Source organism: Oryctolagus cuniculus, chromosome 14 (assembly GCF_051225735.1).
Source record: "Oryctolagus cuniculus isolate XC-2025 breed Fujian yellow rabbit chromosome 14, ASM5122573v1, whole genome shotgun sequence".
In the NCBI taxonomy this organism is placed as follows: Eukaryota; Metazoa; Chordata; class Mammalia; order Lagomorpha; family Leporidae; genus Oryctolagus; species Oryctolagus cuniculus.
The window spans coordinates 4,762,151-4,778,781 of NC_142880.1; the positions used below are offsets into that span (position 1 = coordinate 4,762,151).

The 16,631-nt window shown below is 44.7% G+C and overlaps 1 protein-coding gene across 16 annotated transcripts in view; it reads right to left on the reverse strand.

Moving 5' to 3' along the window:
- The window catches only part of SSBP2 (single stranded DNA binding protein 2), a 309,460-nt gene that overhangs the window by 6,872 nt on the left and 285,957 nt on the right, over positions 1 to 16,631 (reverse strand). For 13 of the 16 annotated variants that reach the window (XR_016220369.1, XR_016220368.1, XM_070056354.2 and 10 more), the window contains 4 exons: positions 15,156 to 15,210; positions 10,856 to 10,926; positions 8,503 to 8,581; positions 6,327 to 6,355 (listed from right to left, as the gene is read on the reverse strand). Coding sequence is in view for 14 of the 16 variants with exons in the window: in XM_070056354.2 (XP_069912455.1) it covers positions 6,327 to 6,355; positions 8,503 to 8,581; positions 10,856 to 10,926; positions 15,156 to 15,210 (234 nt within the window). In the remaining 2 variants the exon portion in view is untranslated. The remainder of the gene's footprint in view (positions 1 to 6,326; positions 6,356 to 8,502; positions 8,582 to 10,855; positions 10,927 to 15,155; positions 15,211 to 16,631) is intronic. The other 3 variants (XM_089312936.1, XM_089312935.1, XM_089312934.1) reach the window with 1 other exon arrangement.

Here is a 16,631-nt window from a genome sequence, read left to right on the forward strand (position 1 = left end):
CACAACAAGCATCCTTGGGAGCCTGCAGGCCCCAAAGACTCGGGAGCCACACTTTCTTTGAGGCATGAAGAGCTGCCCGCTGTTTGCAGTAAATCTGTCTCTCAACATGGCAGTCACCCAAGGATACACAAATGCAGCTGCACTTGGAAATGAATGTGGGCAACCTGATCTTCTGAAGAAACAAACTTGACTAGAATTTAGCTGTGGGTATCACACTGGAATTCCCCAGTTATTAATGAAACAATAAACCATGCTTTGAAAACAAGAGTGGCAACACTGTGTTGGGTCAAAGAGGAAACTAAATTTATAAAAATACTTAAGATTTATTTAAACTATATGAAGTCCTTCTGATATAGGCAATTGTTGTGATCTTAATGGAGAAATTAGCAATATCAAAATAGTCAGCCTATACAGAGGAATTCACGGGTGCACCTGGGAGCTGTGTATGTCCCATGCCCCCTCCCACCCCGAGCCTTGTGCTTGCTCACAGCCCTGCAGCACAGCAGGTCCCTTGAGGGCAGCATGTCCCTGACCCAGATGGCCTTAAATTAAAACCCTGCTACACTTGTGCCACACATCATTTCTTGATTCATAACACTGAACGTTATAAAAGAAAGACTTAAAATCTGACTGCAACCCCAAGTGTTGATTTAAAAATACTCAGAGCTTGGAAGTGCCACTGTGCTGATAACAATGACAGTTACAGGACAGTCCTGGTGTTAGAGCATGGAATCTGTCCACAGCACAGTGGCCCTGCACCACACATGGAAAACTGAGAGAAGACCAGATTTGAGACCTACTGTGACCCAGCTCACTGGATCGCACGGGAACGGCGTGCAGAGGTAGGACAAACTAGGGGCTGTTGCTATTGTTGCCTGAAGCGACCGCTGCGAAACGTTGTGAAAACAAAAGTTCCCCAAGGGGACTGTGTTGCCCATGACCGCTGAGTGACAGGATGAAGGTACAGGCTACAGAGCACATTCAACATGAGTGCTGGGAGCAGCCAGGGCAGTGGTCCCGAAACCCAGCTCTGAGCCGGCTACGAGGGTGGGCGGCAAAGCACCAAGGGTGCTTTAAGGGAGCCATGCAGTGTCTACAGGATAGCGCATCATCAAGCCAGAATGTGACCCACAGAAGGACTTAGACCGGCCAAAAAGCACTCCTTCCTAGTGCTTGAGTACCAGCGGCCAGGTGAAGACAGCTTGCGTCATCAGCAGGCACACTGGTTGTGTTTATGTGCTATTTCCTACTGAAACTCTTTAGAATTTAACTTGAAAAACTGTAGTTAGGTGTTGTGGTGGATTCATTATGAGAGGAGGAGTGCGGTGGGGGCAAGAGGCGTGGAGTCACCACACAGCCCCCAGGAGTCGGGTGAAAGTGGGCCAGAGGCGAGCAGCCGGCAGACTCATTTATTTCAGTTGGTACAGCAGCTTATATAGCCAAGGCAGCCAATCCAGTCAAGGGGCGGTTTATGCCCTAACCAATCACAGCCTGTTGCCATGCAGGCTCCATTGCTCTGTGGGTTTCAAAGCCATTCCTGAGGAACTGATGGCCAGCGGCCATCTTGGCGTGGCCTTCTGATTCCACCAGTTAGGATCCGACTGACCCCACCTTCTAGGGATTTCATTATATTTGCATCTATTTTCTCATGGAGCTTGAAAGCCTTTCTGCTACTCGAGTCGCATGAGTGTTGTTCTTGGTATCCAAGGTGGATGGGTTCCAGGACCCCGTGCAGACTCCCCCAGACCCACAGGTGTTCAAGTCCCTTACAGAAAACGCTGCAGTGTTTGCACATAATGCAATTCTTCCACAAGTTTCTAATCATCTCTAGCTGCCTCTGAATACCTAATACCATACGCATGCTGTGTAAATGCTTGCTATCCTGCATTGTTTGGGGAATAATGACAAGAAACAAAAGTCCACACACGGTTATGAAGGAGATGAGGACGTGAGGAGTTAAAAGGGCAGTGAGGCCAGGTGGAAGGAAGGTCGTTAGGTCAGTTAGCTGCACTCAGTTGTTTTTAAGAGCTAGAAAGGGTTGTAATCCTCGCCTTCTGATTCGTTGTTATTCCGCCCCTCCCCTGATTGATTAGACCTAGCTTTGACTGTCAGAAATGGGCCAATCAGAGAAAGCCACTTCCTGTTTACAAAGGCACACACACCCTGGCAAGGTTCTGCGGCAACTCTGCCTTGGGAGCCCCCCTCTGACTGCTATGGCACGTTTCTTGCTTTCAATAACTTTTGCTTTGCTCAATGTCCCAGTCTGCGTGGAAATTTTTTGATGTGAGACAAGAACCTAGATTACCTTCACCCTCAACCTCCTGTAACATTTAGTTCAGGTGTGATTTCTTTTTCAAATATTTTTGATCCATGGTTGGCTGACTCTGCAGATGCAGAACCCAGGCACACGGAGGTCTGATGGTCTATGTGTAGCTTAGCACACACAGCAGCCAACACGCAGTTTCTTTTGGGTGCTATGTTAAACTGTCAGACTGTCTGTTCTCTCACTTACTCTTGTATTCTATACCCTCTCCTAAGTTACAGTCTCTTCTTCCCTCCTTGAATACTGTCCCGTATCTTTTTAAACTTTTAAAACTCAAAACAAGTGAACATAGGTAAAAACCTTGGCTCTGCCTATAATTAGAATAAAATAATATTGATATTACTCTAAGTCCTTTGAAGTGGATTTTGAGCTGATCTCTCATGGGCTCATGTCAAGATGAGTTTCCCAGGGTGTGCCCTCTGAACACATGGCCAGCCACTCCCAACAGGCACAGATGGACTGGGGCTCGGGCCGGCACAGCTGAGACCACAGCAGGGCTCCCACGGGGACCGAGAGCTCCCGGGGCCTTTGGACCTGGGGCCAAGGTCCTCACAGTCAGAGAGCGGAGTCTGGAGACCGCTTTGATCGTCTCCTACGTATGATGCGATCAGGTCTTGCCTTCTCATGATTTTTCTTCAAACTCCGAAATCTAACTGTGAAGCCTCTTAACGCGAGCGGCGGGGTGTCTGCAGGTGCCCCTCTCCACCCTCAGCCCCGAAACAGCTCCCAGGGAAAATGTTTCTGTTCCACTGATTAAGCGCTGACTTCTCAGCGGCGAACGAGATGAAAGGAATTTCACATTTCATTAAAAGACTTCTAAATTGGAGTTGAGTTCTGCATGTTGAGAAAGACGCATGTGAGTTTTACGAGGTAGTCCTCAACTACGCAGGAAATTATTTTTGAAACTTTGAGCCCATATTGCACTGAAACAGCGTTCTGGAAGTGTTCCCAGCCTGGCCCACGAACGGCTGCGCGACAAATGAGAAGGAAGAGGGTAGCAGCAGCATGGCGTCTGCACACACCCACAGCAGTCAGCGTCTGCTCACACTTGATCCTCACACTTGACCAAGCAGGCAGAGGATGAATGAACTATAAACTTTCACAGCTAAGGAAACCAAGCCTGCAAGAGATTAAGTAAGCTGTTCTCGCCATCCACGGCGGGTGGCACCGGGCTTATGCAGTCTCCATTTCCTACTCTTTTTCTTATGGGTAAAAGACAGCACACCTGCCTTTAAACAGAAGAAAAAGAACTGAAGTAGTACTAATAAACAATGTTTAAAGTGGATTAACTTGGGGCCTGCACTGTGGCACAGCGGTTAAAGTCACTGCCTGCACTGCAGGCACCCCATATGGGCACCAGTTCAAGTCCCAGCTGCTCCACTCCTGATCCAGCTGATGGAAGACCTTTCTCTATGCCTCTGCCTCTCTGTAACTCTGCCTTTCAAATAAAGAAATAAATCTTTAAAAAATAAATGAAGTGGATTAAGTCTTTAACAAATGTGTAATTCTGTTACTCAGCCAAACGCAGACTTAACTGGAGGAACAAGTGCAGCTTGAGGGATTTGAACAAACTTGCTAAGCAGGCGCAGCCAAGCAGGCGTGGCCAAGCAGGGGTGGCCAAGCCTGTCCTGAGTCTCCAACCAGAAGGACCAGAGAGAGAAGATGATGGTAACCAAGGGACCCCTGAAATAGAGGAAAGGAACGGTGGCAAAGCCGGGGTGGTGGGAAATGCAGGGTGGGGAGCTGGAGAGTGAAGCCGTCAGGCTGTGGGTGGGGGGAGCGCCACAAGGCTGCAGGCAGGAGAAGGACACCTGCAGTGCAGCCCCCAGGGATGGCCGGTGAGGGCCCAGAGCCCCAGAGTGCAGGGCAGAGGAGAGCTATACTGCACAGAGCCCTCATGGAGGATGAGGGCTTCCAGCCCGGCTGCTCAGTGGCAGGCTTATTCTTTGGGGGCTGGTTCTCATGCTAATCCTACTGTGTATGAATCCGGTTCCCAACAGCTTTTCCTTATGTTACTTGTTTGGTGCCCGCAGGTAAACTGAGCTCCCTGAGGCAGAGACCACGCTTATCTCTGGATTTGTGGCGCTGGGCAGCCGCCTCGGTGCACGCATGTTGAGGACAGATGTCATGTCTGTGTTTACAAAGTCTGTCCTGCGTCCCCCGGAGTGCACGGGGCAACACCCAGTACGGGGAAGTACACGGCGAGTGGCCCATCACTGCTCAGAGCACGAGCAGTGCGACACTAGGCGGGAGAAGGCCCTCAGCAGTGGGCCCAGGATCCTGGACAACGGTCTCTCGGGGAGGGCAATGGGCAAGTGAGCTCAGAGGGAGCTGCAGCAGAGCCCACGTGTGACTCGGTATCATGGCTCCATCTAAAGTGCTTAGAGCGCCTTTCAACCACAAAGAACTTTCCCTGTTTACATCGCTCTCTCCTGGAAGGCTTAGGAAGAGGGTTTGAGGCTACCATCACGTCTAGAAGAAGTGTCTCACCACCAGCAGTTTCACTGGGGACCACGGAACAGGATTCGGCGAGCGCCGTTCTAGGAACTGCCTCAAGGTCACCAACTTGCGAAGGCTCCTCCCAGGGAGAAGGCTCCAGTGAAATTACACAGGGAGCCCTGTTTTGAAAACAGGCCTCAGCGCACATAGAGCGGCAGCGCACACACCTGCGTCCCACACCCGAGCACTCGACTGTGAGTCCTGGCTCTGCTCTCACTCCAGTCTCCTGCCACCGTGCACCCTGGGAGGCAGCCGGGGGTGGCTCAAGTACTTGGGTCTTTGCCATGCATGTAGGAAGCCTGGACTGGCTTCCCAGTTTATGGCTTTGGCCTGGCCCAGCCCTAGCTCTTGTAGGTGTTTAAGGAATGAGCCAGTAGATGGAGGATGTCTGTCTTTTTCTCTGACTCTCTGCCTTTCAAATAAAGGGAAGATAAAAAAACATTAAAAAGAAAAGGAAAACAGGCTTTATGAATACCGTTTCTCACAGAGGTGAGCTAGTGTCCATTATAAGTAAATATCTATTTGTATAAAGGAAAAAGGCCTTTGTGATTGTTACTAAACACAGACATTCAAAGGACCTGATGTAGGGGGCCACGCAGCCAGGTGGTGCTTCTAAAATCAGAATGACAACTTTTTTTTTTCCTTTTTGCTTAAAGTCTTAATATAAAATGTTCTGTAGCTCAACCAATCTATACTATTTTCCTCGACATCAGGGATTTTACATAATTATATGACTATACATTAGAAATAAAATCGAAGGCGAAGTCATTTCTTTACTTTTTTTCTGGAACATGAAGTAGACTTCTAAGAGAGGCATTCTAAACGGCAGTTCTCATCAGTTCTTCTTAGCCATTCTAAATATATTTTACTCACAGAGAGGTATTTTAAATTCACCATGACCTACAAAGTACTTAGGTATTAGTCTTCACAAAATATCAGGTATTTTAGCAAAGGATTAATAGTAGATACTCTAACCCCTGAAGAGGGAAATGCAGCCACACGCTGTCAGAGGCTGACTTTCCTACCTGGACTGCTACCAGTCCCTAACTCTACTGGATGAGTAGAATAATGACTGTGGATATCAACGCTGCATATATGCAAAGCCCTTAGACACAGAATAATCACTTTTCCCCGTTACCTCTTCTCATACTGCTTCAGACACCTCTACTGTTTTCAAAAGATTAAACTGTTAGTTTGTTTTATAAATGTGTGACATCATAATGTGACTAAACTATTATTTGGGTGTCACTTACCCAGGGTTAGTACCTCCTATAAGTGACTTACAGGGAGTTCACGAATGTTCTTAGAAGACTCATTTCACCCTTTCCCTCAGATTATGGACACGAACACTTTCCACTGCTCATTAATCACACGCCTCCTCCCATTGGTTTTCAAACTCTTTTCTGAGAGCCTAACTCATAAGGTTATTCTGACAAACTTAATGTGAGTTCCATGTGGAATAAATTACAGGTAAAAAACAACACTGGGCGTGCAGAGTCCTCACCTTGGAAATACTGTCCATATCTCCTGAGCCTGGAGAAAAACAGGGAGAAGAAGCTTTTATTAGGTGAGATTACACGGCCATGTTGGAAACTGCTGTAATTTAAGTGAGCTCAGCACACTGTACATACTCTCCAGAGTATATCTCTTGAATTTTTGAATATTAAAACCCTCTTCCTTTTATTAATGATATGGTCAGTCATTGTCATCTGATGGCAAGTGCACAAAATTCTACCTCTAGTTTCCAGTCACTTTTTTTTTTTTTAGTGGCAGAATGAAGAAAACTATTTTTATCACAGATTCAGGGAAGTAAAATATTAGAGCGGTCATTTACATATCCTAGTCAATCAAAATAGCTTAAATGCATATAGAGCAGATATTGAAAGAAGAAAGTCCTAAGAATATTTTCTGACTTCTTGGCAAGGGTGAAGGGGAGGAAATAAACAGTGTCAAATTATTTCCATAGGAAGAAATGGAATCATACTTACATAGTAAGAACATTATCAGATCTGTGCAAGACTGTTAGCTTTATTTTAAACTATTTTATTTTCTTTGGAAATTTATATTCATTAAATAAAAGTTAAAAAAACTATTTTATTTTCTTTGGAAATTTATATTCATTAAATAAAAGTTTAAAAAAACTATTTTATTTTTACTAATAAAAATATTGTAACATCTTTAGAATGCAGCATTCACTCAACATCACAAATGAAGTTAGAGCTTATCAGCATGATTCCTTTGTATGTAAACAGGCCTAACATATTTCTAAATACTGAATGCACATATACAGTTGTGAATACATTTAAATTCATTTAACAATGCTCATTACAGAAAAGAAATGAGCCAGATGTCAAAGATGCTGTAAAACTTTTCCAAAAACTTGGTTCTACTTAATGACGTAATTGAGAGCCTGATAACTCTGACCAAATCTCTTCTTTTGTGAATAATTCTACAAATAAAGTGAGTATGATAACTTAGAAAACTGAATTGCAGAATGCGAGTATTATGATAAACTAGAAAGCTAAGCTGCAGAATGGCGTGCCCCGCAGGCCCTCGTGTGCTGACGGAGCTGGTTCTGTGGGTGCCCACGAGGCGGTCATCAAACACCAGAGCTTGCTGGCACCTGATCCGTGGCACGCAACTGAGGAGCTGCCTTGGAAATTTTATTTATTTGAAAATTAAATAGCCAACCATGACTAGTGGCTGATGTAACCGGGCAGGACAAATAAAACAAATCAAGACTTGGAAGTTCAGGTAAAATATGCATGGTTGCTCAAAAGCACAAAATTCTGTCAATATGATGAAAATTATGCCTGAATTACTCAAGTCACAGACTGGCAGTGTTCGCAGGGAGGCACTTCCTGACCTTGAGTGGGCGAGAGAATGAAATCTGCACACGAACTTAGATTACTCAGGCGCAGCTTCTCCAACTTCCAGGAACGATGGACCCTTTCCAGAAGAAACATTACCACAACCAGGACTCCCGGTTGTCAACCATTTTTATTTATAGTCATTTTTACCTAAACACATCAAATAGAAAATGTCTTTTTTTTGGGGGGGGGGGGTTTGAATTCAGTCTGCCCATACGTGAATAGTGTGCCAGGTGATGAGAGCAACTGGGTACCACCTGTCTCCGTTTCAGCGTGCCGACACTTGGCTTCATTGCTTTGTTTATGAAGTACGTTTCCAACCATTAGTTACACATTCGAGATCAGCTTTGTCCTGAAGACAATGTAGGCAGTGTTCTCTCCTCATTTAGATTATTCAGAAGGTTTGCTAACTTTCTTTTTATAAGGAGACAAACTTAAAAATACAAAAACAAAACTAAGAGATCCTTGCACACAACTGATGTTCCTCCAATGCTGTGTCTGCAGACCTCTGGGGACAGAGAAAGCAGCTGGAGGACACTCAGGGACACTCAGGACATGTGCCAAAGCAGCAGCAGCTTTCATCATACACACTCAGATTCTGGGAGGTTCCAGGAAGTCCCTGGGAATACCAGCTAGGTTTGGACAATTCTCATACTTCTGATTTTCAAATTATCTCCAGCTGTCAAAACCCATGTACTGTAGGGTAGGCTCTTAGCCTGCAGTGAAAGTTGAAGTATTTCAAACGAGTACTACCTACCACGTCATTAGGGTATTGCTTTGAATTTGTTCTATCAAACTTCAGCTCCTTACCTAATGAGCCATTCATGTGATGTGACTCCATTCCTCCTAATCCACCCATGGGGCCATCTGACCCGGGGCCCATCGGGAACTAGTTGGAAAAAGAAGAAAGTGACCGTTTATCTTAACACTACAACATCTTATCCTCAACATCACAAGACACTACCACAGTTTCTTCTCCACATTATGGAAGTTTTTTTTTTTTTTTTTTTGTCTTGAGTTTTCCAGCCTTGTGAACTCTCTCAATGCACTGCCTCACCCCATCTCTCTACATTCTGGGTGTTTGGGTTCATTCTCAATCATGTCCCAGGTTTTATTCTTCAGAGAGCATACACATTCCAGTGCAAATGAGAAGATATGCCTTCCCTTCCATGACACTGACAAATACTGTATCATAAAAGAAGGGTAGTTTTTCTAAGAAGCTGCTAAAGGTACTGGCTTAGAAGAATAATTCAATGTCATTATGCTAAAATTAACATTTTTCTTAGCACACAATCTATCTTTCTTCAAATGGACCTTATAAATAATCTCCCCTTCCAGGTTAAACACATTTAGCTCCTTGGGGAGAGCTGAATATAGCTCATTCTCCCTGGCGGTCTCAAGGATGTCAGCTCGGTGACAACCAGACACTGGCACATCTGCTTCACGTGTTCTGAGGCAGTGGAACTCTTCTCCTTTCAAGTGAAGGTGTACACGAGGGGCCTGAACAGATGTGCTATGCAGGGCTGGTAAGGAGGAGCCCTGGGCCTGCCCCTCAGTTCCCACCTCTTCTCTCAAGCCCATTCTAGGAAGCCTGGGGCCCAGCAGGAAGTCGTGCACAGTTATGCTACGATTCCAGTTACGACGGAGTCCCCACACGCACACACCTCTTCCACACTGTACAGTGCAGAGTGCTGAACGTGTGTCTGTGTGTGTGTGTGTGTGTGTCTGAGCAAGCGCGAGCAGAGGGCGCGGTGGCGGCCATGGATCAGAGAGGGCTTCTGGGGAAAAGCTTCCTGCAGCTGACCACCCACCCCGCGGACCACCCTCTCTGTGGCCAGGCAAGACGCTCTCCCTCGGGTGGGCAAACAAGCCACGGCTAACCCATCTTCCCAGGAACACGCTGCCAATTTCGCTGCCCAAACCCAGGTATCTCAAAACACGTGGACTGATTTTCAGCAAACCAACCGGAATATATATGGTCACCGATAAGAGAGAGACTATGACTTTGAACTTAGTTGCCTTCTTCAGAAGCTTTTTTTTTTTTTTTTTTTTTTTTTTTTTTTTTTTTACAGGCAGAGTGGACAGTGAGAGAGAGAAAGAGACAGAGAGAAAGGTCTTCCTTTGCCGTTGGTTCACCCTCCAATGGCCGCCACAGCCGGCGCGCTGTGGCCGGCGCATCTTGCTGATCCGAAGCCAGGAGCCAGGTGCTTCTCCTGGTCTCCCATGGGGTGCAGGGCCCAAGCACTTGGGCCATCCTACACTGCACTCCCTGGCCACAGCAGAGAGCTGGCCTGGAAGAGGGGCAACCGGGACAGAATCCGGTGCCCCTACCGGGACTAGAACCCGGTGTGCCGGCACCGCAAGGCGGAGGATTAGCCTAGTGAGCCACGGCGCTGGCCCCAGAAGCATGGTCTAGACGGAGCCTGGGAAACTTGCTGGGCACTCGGTGGCCTTGTAGCTGCTCCCCTCAATACCGTCTCAGTCTACAGTATGTCAGACCACACACGCACGTGTGGGCAGTTCAGCACACACACATACATCCTCTGATGTTCAATTCCAGCCTTCCTACGTGTGTGTGTGTATAAATACATGCATATGCATGTAATGTGCATGTTAATTACAATCTGTTGAAAAATATTTTTGTTGACATTTAGGACTTCTGTCCTAAATAAAATACATCCCTGTGAACGTCTGTGGTAAAATCACAATTATGTCCTTCACGAAGAACACCAAATTCTTCCTGCAGAGCTGCCTCTGCTCTACGCTTGAATCCTACATCTCCTAATGTAAAGAAAAATGAGCACATCTAGTTTTCTAGTTTGGTTTCAAATTTCTTAGGATTACTGAAAAGATCATGAAGAAAACGGAATGATCCTGAAAAGGAAGGTGACATGGATGGCTGTAATGACCTACTGTTTCCACGTAGTCCACCTTAATCTTTAAGTTCTAGAGACACAAGAAGGTGAGACACCAAGATTTTAGAATTTGATTGGATTCAATTTTACATTTAAACTATATTGATATACAAGGAAGTGCTTCGATGTCCAATGAGCATCTGAATAATAAAATGCAAGGTTCAGATGCCAGGTGGGAAATTGGATGTACTTCAAGTTTGGAAATGTTCACACAGATTCTAAAAGTAACTTCAAGAATTCAGACTTACATTAGGCCTGTTGGGTCCAGGAGGTACCGCATTCATTAAAGTATACATGTTGTCTCCCGAGTTGGTTGAGTCTGAAACAAAATATTACCCAGTCAGTAACTTTCTTCATCATCTATACCAAGTCATCGCTGAGAAATGATCGGATAATCTGAACTCACACGCATACTGACAGCTGTAGCACCTGAGGCAGGCATTGCTAACGTTCAGAGGCAAATACGTGGTAGTCAATTTATGACTCCAAAATGATCATTCAAAGGTCACAGAGGAGGTAGGAGAAGGCTAATCCCTTCACTAATTCAGGTCAAAGGGATAGGCATTTTATAAAAAAAAAAAACACACTTTTTGACCTCTCTAAGGGATTCTATGTACATATATAGCAACAAATCTCTTAAAATTCAAACTTAATAGCTTTTTAGTTTTCATTATTTTCTTAGATTTCCTATACAGAAATACAAAAATAGGATTTGTTAATTAGTAAAAGATGGTATAATACACTGGCTTAATTCTCAAAGAGATTAGAACAAGACGAAACAGATGGAATAAAAAATTCTCTTTGTTGAAGTAAATGCCAGTTTCCTTCAGCATAACATTTAAAAATTTTTTTTCACTCATTTCTCCTTGATTCATTATTACAAAAATAACTGTAGTGTATAACCATATAACTACAGGTAATCTGATGTAGAAATTCCAAAATTTACATTTAATGTCTATTAGCAAAACCTAATTAAGTCTACCTAGAATGAAACATTAGTTTACACTGAGGAAATAACTAATCACTATGGTTCTCCATTTTGTCATAATGAGATAGATTTCTTAATATTATAGGCCTATTTTGAAAAAGGTTGTGTCTCAAAATTTTTGCACTGACTCAGGACAGAAGGCACAAATCACTGCTGCCTCGTGCTGTAAGCCAGGGTGGGAAACGGGCAATGACTTGTCCCCTTCTTGTGTCTTGTGAAGGTTTTTTATTTGGTGTGCGCCACGTACACAGTAGGTGTGTTTGCCAATACTGATCGGCTAATCTAAACATTACTTTTTTTTTCACTTCTCAATGAAAACAGGGAGATGATGAAAAAGCTGGAGTGCCCACTGGTTGTGAGCCCGATTTGCTTATTCAAAGACACGCCCTGACGGACTTGTGTGTCTTAGACCTTCACGCGTGCCGCACTCCTGCGGACCGAGCCACCTGGGCTTCCTGGCGTCTGCCCACGTGGCCCATCTCCAGAGTCTGCTCTGCCTCCTGCCTGCATCTTCTCCCAGGGTCCCACCCACTGACACTGTCGCGACTTAAGGCCCATGGGAAATGGTAGCTCTTCCCTGCCACTTCAATTCCAAGGGCGTGAGTGCTTCCCTACCCTGACTTCTGCCTGCATTACAGTTAACCCTTCATTTGTCTTGCTCTTCTCTCGTTCCAGCTGAGGCAGGAAAGGGAACATGTCTTACTGATCTTGTGGGCTATAGACATTAAAGATCTGTAACTTAGGGTTAGGCAATGGGATAAGTTCTATCGCATACGTTAGCTTTAGAAAAGCTTAGGGTGCTTTTTAAACATAGGAAACCTTCCAATTGTTTTTCAAATATATTAGTCTTGCTCTCCATGACAGTGAAGTGTGCTACGTGTTTTAAATATGCAGACAGAGAAGGAATGTCTCTCTCTCTTTTTACACTACCAATCAAGAATATGATTTCAGGGGCCGGTGCTGTGGCGCACAGGTTAAAGCATCGCCACAGTGCTGGCATCCCATATGGGCACTGGTTCGAGACCCGGCTGCTCCACTTCTACTCCAGCTCTCTGCTGTGGCCTGGGAAAGCAGAAGATGGCCCAAGTCCTTGGGCCCCTGCACCCACGTGGGAGACTTGGAATAAGTTCCTGGCTTCAGATCAGCTCATCTCTGGCTGTTATGGTTGTTCGGGGAGTGAACCAGTAGATGGAAGACTTCTCTCTCTCTCCAGCTCTACCTTTCTCTGTAATTCTGTCTTTCAAATAGATAAAATTAATCTTAAAAAAAAAAAGGAATATGCTTTCAGGGGTCGGCACTGTGGCAGAGTAGGCTAAGCCTCCGCCTGTGGAGCCAGCATCCCCTGTGAGTACTGGCTTGTGTCCCTTTTGCTCCTCTTCCCATCCAGCTCTCTGCTTCTGGCCTGGGAAAGCAATGGAGGATGGCTCAAGTGTTTGGGCCTCTTCACCTGCGTGGGAGACCCGGAAGAAGCTCCTGGCTTCAGATCAGCACAGCTCGGCCTCTGCAGCCTTTGGGGAGTGAACCAGCAGACGGAAGAACTCTCTCTCTGTCTCTCCCTCCCTCTGTTAGTAGCTCTACCTCACATACACACACAAAAGATATATAATTTCACCAGAAAATGAAAAAACTTGGGAGAATAAGGCTGGTATTTTCTATGAAATATCAGACTTGTAGCACTTGCAGTCTGGGGGTTTGTGTTGGCTTAGTATTAGTGGAGTGACTGTGACAATGGACAAATACACCAAAGAGTGTGCAAAGAGGCTAGGCAGCTACACTGGTGGCAATTTCTGTCATAAAGACATGACAATACTGCTTGTTAGTGCTGGTCCCAAACTGTGTTTTAGTGTCAAGGTGTGTGTTAATCACGTGCTACCTTAAACATTAACTTCATCATACAGGATCGTGAATGTGGGGGAGATGATCATGTGTCTACATCTTCAACAGTTTCCATTTCTTTCTCTCTTTTTTTTTTTTTTTTGACAGGCAGAGTGGACAGTGAGAGCGAGACAGAGAGAAAGGTCTTCCTTTTTGCTATTGGTTCACACTCCAATGGCCGCCATGGGTGGCGCACTGCGGCCGGTGCACCGCGCTGATCCGAAGGCAGGAGCCAGGTGCTTCTCCTGGTCTCCCATGGGGTGTAGGGCCCAAGCACTTGGGCCATCCTCCACTGCACTCCCGGGCCACAGCAGAGAGCTGGCCTGGAAGAGGGGCAACCGGGAAAGAATCCGGCGCCCCGACCGGGACTAGAACCTGGTGTGCTGGCGCCGCTAGGTGGATGATTAGCCTAGTGAGCCGCGGCGCCGGCCAACAGTTTCCATTTATAATGAAGATGCTTGCAGTATTGTCCAAGAAACACTTATGGAAATGGTTCAGTTAGTGAGGCAAAGTACAATTTTTAAATTAATTATCAAACTTACGCTTTTTCTAAATTAAAGAGGTTCAAAACATAAAATTACTATTTATTGGTATGATGAATAATACTGCAGAATTTCAAGCTTTCATCCATCTTAAATTTCAACAAATCAAAATATTTGAATTTGACATTGGAACACGTTTAAAAATAATCTCTAATTATAAAAATGCCCCATCTATTTACTCACTCAGAAGTAATCCCTGACACAAGTTTTAGCTTATCTGTTTCATTTCCACTTTTCAGGTTTTTGTGTCATAAATATATAAAATAAAATCATGACCATATTGTAGGGAATCATGAAAATTTATTTTCCATGCCATTAAAAATTCTTTAATAAGATTTATAAGCTATAAAATTAATAATCGCATTACGATCACATTAGATATGAAGACCACATCCACTGTTTCCCTGAATGTAACAAAGGAGCACCCTGCTACATCAGTCTTGGCTGCTATCTGGAACCACTTCTACTCTTCAGGTTGCACACTCTGATGCTCTGAGCCTTCTCATGGCTCTTGGTGCAGGTACCAGAGCCCACCAGGAGGGCAGTACCAGTCTAAGTTGCCACCATTCCATTGCCCCACGTCCATTCCATAGTCTGTGTGAACGTCTCAAGGATAAGGGATAAAGTCAGTTAAAATAACTGTATAAAACTGTTAAGGAGATACTGAGATATAATTTAGCTTATAAGATTAAGAAAAGTTTTCCCCTGAATTTGTTAGCTGCAGACTGAGTAGCAGCACGGCACAGTCACAGCCACTCTGGTAGGACGAAAGGGCTGGTGGTCGGAATTGCTGTCTTGGACCTAACATTCATGTATTTAATGTTCTACTCTTATAGAATATTTCTATGTGGTGAGATCCGCAAATTCTTCTCAGTGTCACGGAATCTTTAAGGTATGGGGCAGTTCAGACAGATCAATACAGTTTCATCCCGATTAAATCTACTGCCTATTGAACACAAATTTTCTAAATGTCTGAGTAACTGGACAGTAATTACTCAAGAACACTGTGTCTTTCCATCTGCTGCCTCACTGTACTTCAACCCTCATGAGATGCGTGGTAAAACTTTATTTCACACACAAAGTCTCTATTTGTGATTTCAGTTGACTGTCTGGATGCACGGGTGGCTGGTCTGGTGACAGTACCTGCTGGACTGGGCATGATGGGTGTCCCTGGTGGCCCTCCGCCTCCTGGTGGACCCTAAACAACCATACAACATTTCAGTGAAAACAAGGCATTTCATTACACAGTGTAGGACAAACACAAGAAATGCTAGACTGATTTATCTCTGTAACAATCCAGTTTGAAAACAATAGAAGAAATACGCTTTCTCCATAATTTATTTTCTTTGAATGCACAATCATTTCAGCATTGCGCAAAAACATAATTTAGCTTAAATATGGTGAGATTGTTTTGACAAGTTTCCAAAAACAACGAGCCTGTAAGACACTGATCTATTATTCACGACTTAATCACATCAGGTATGAAGAGGCTAAGGAGAAAGGCCCCACTTAACAGGGCCTTCACAAATCCATAAAATGGAAATAATTCTTGTGCACTTGTGAATTCAGTCTGCTGCTATGGTCTTACACTTCGTATCGTGGGTTTTTACAGGAAAGCATGTGTGATTCTCTCAAGGATTCATATTTTAAAAGACCCGCGATGCCCTTTCTCCTCTTGTTGGCCTCTGTTTGCTGTCATCAATAGTACTGACTATCTAGGCTGCAGCCACAGAGCCACTGGGAAACAGAGGTTGGGCGAGTCTGCAGTTAACTACTGCGGATGACCAAAAGGAGCAACTCAAGTCACAGGCTTTAGAATTCCCAGACGCTCTTTGTACAGTCATCAAACCAACTCATAAATGGCTAAAGTTTCACTTACTTCTAAATGTGCAGCTCCAGCTTACCAATTATTTCAAATACTCATACATATTTGCTACTTAATAAACGACTTAAATTTCCTTCCAAATAGAGTTTACAATTCATTAAAGTAAATATCAGGCTTATTTATTCATAATAGGTTTACCCAAATTTTCACTGTTTTGTTCATTTTCATTTCGTAGAAAATGTGAAGACTTTCTTAGTCCAGCTTAAAGGAACACTGAGCACCGGGATCACAGGTCCTGAAGGGCACTAAGTTTCTCCTATGCGAATCAGACACTACCCACTCCGTTCTAACCACCCCGCTGGCCACCTCCCCGAGAATAAATGTGGAAAAGATTTCCCTTTCACCATCACATTATCTGCTAGGGTGGCAGCATGAATCACAATGTGACGATGATGGAAAGGTCACCTGTAGGTGCAGAAAGGCACGTACAATCTGCTACACTGACTTCATATCTATATAAATTATTGGGAAAATCTAATAAGCACTAAATAAGAGGAAAAGCAGATATCCTCAATTTCTAAGATTGAAAAAAAAAACACCCTGAAAGATTCCTCTAAATGCCCAGGCACCATTCTGCTGCCTGATCCTCTCTGGGTCCGGGAAGAAGTTCACTGTCTTTGGAGACTGTGTGCGAGCAGGCTGGAGGCTGGGTGGGTTATTCTCCTGGGGAATTGCAAGTGCAAGCACCTCACTGTGCATCTGGGGTCAGCTCTGCTCTCTTCCTGACTGTCTGC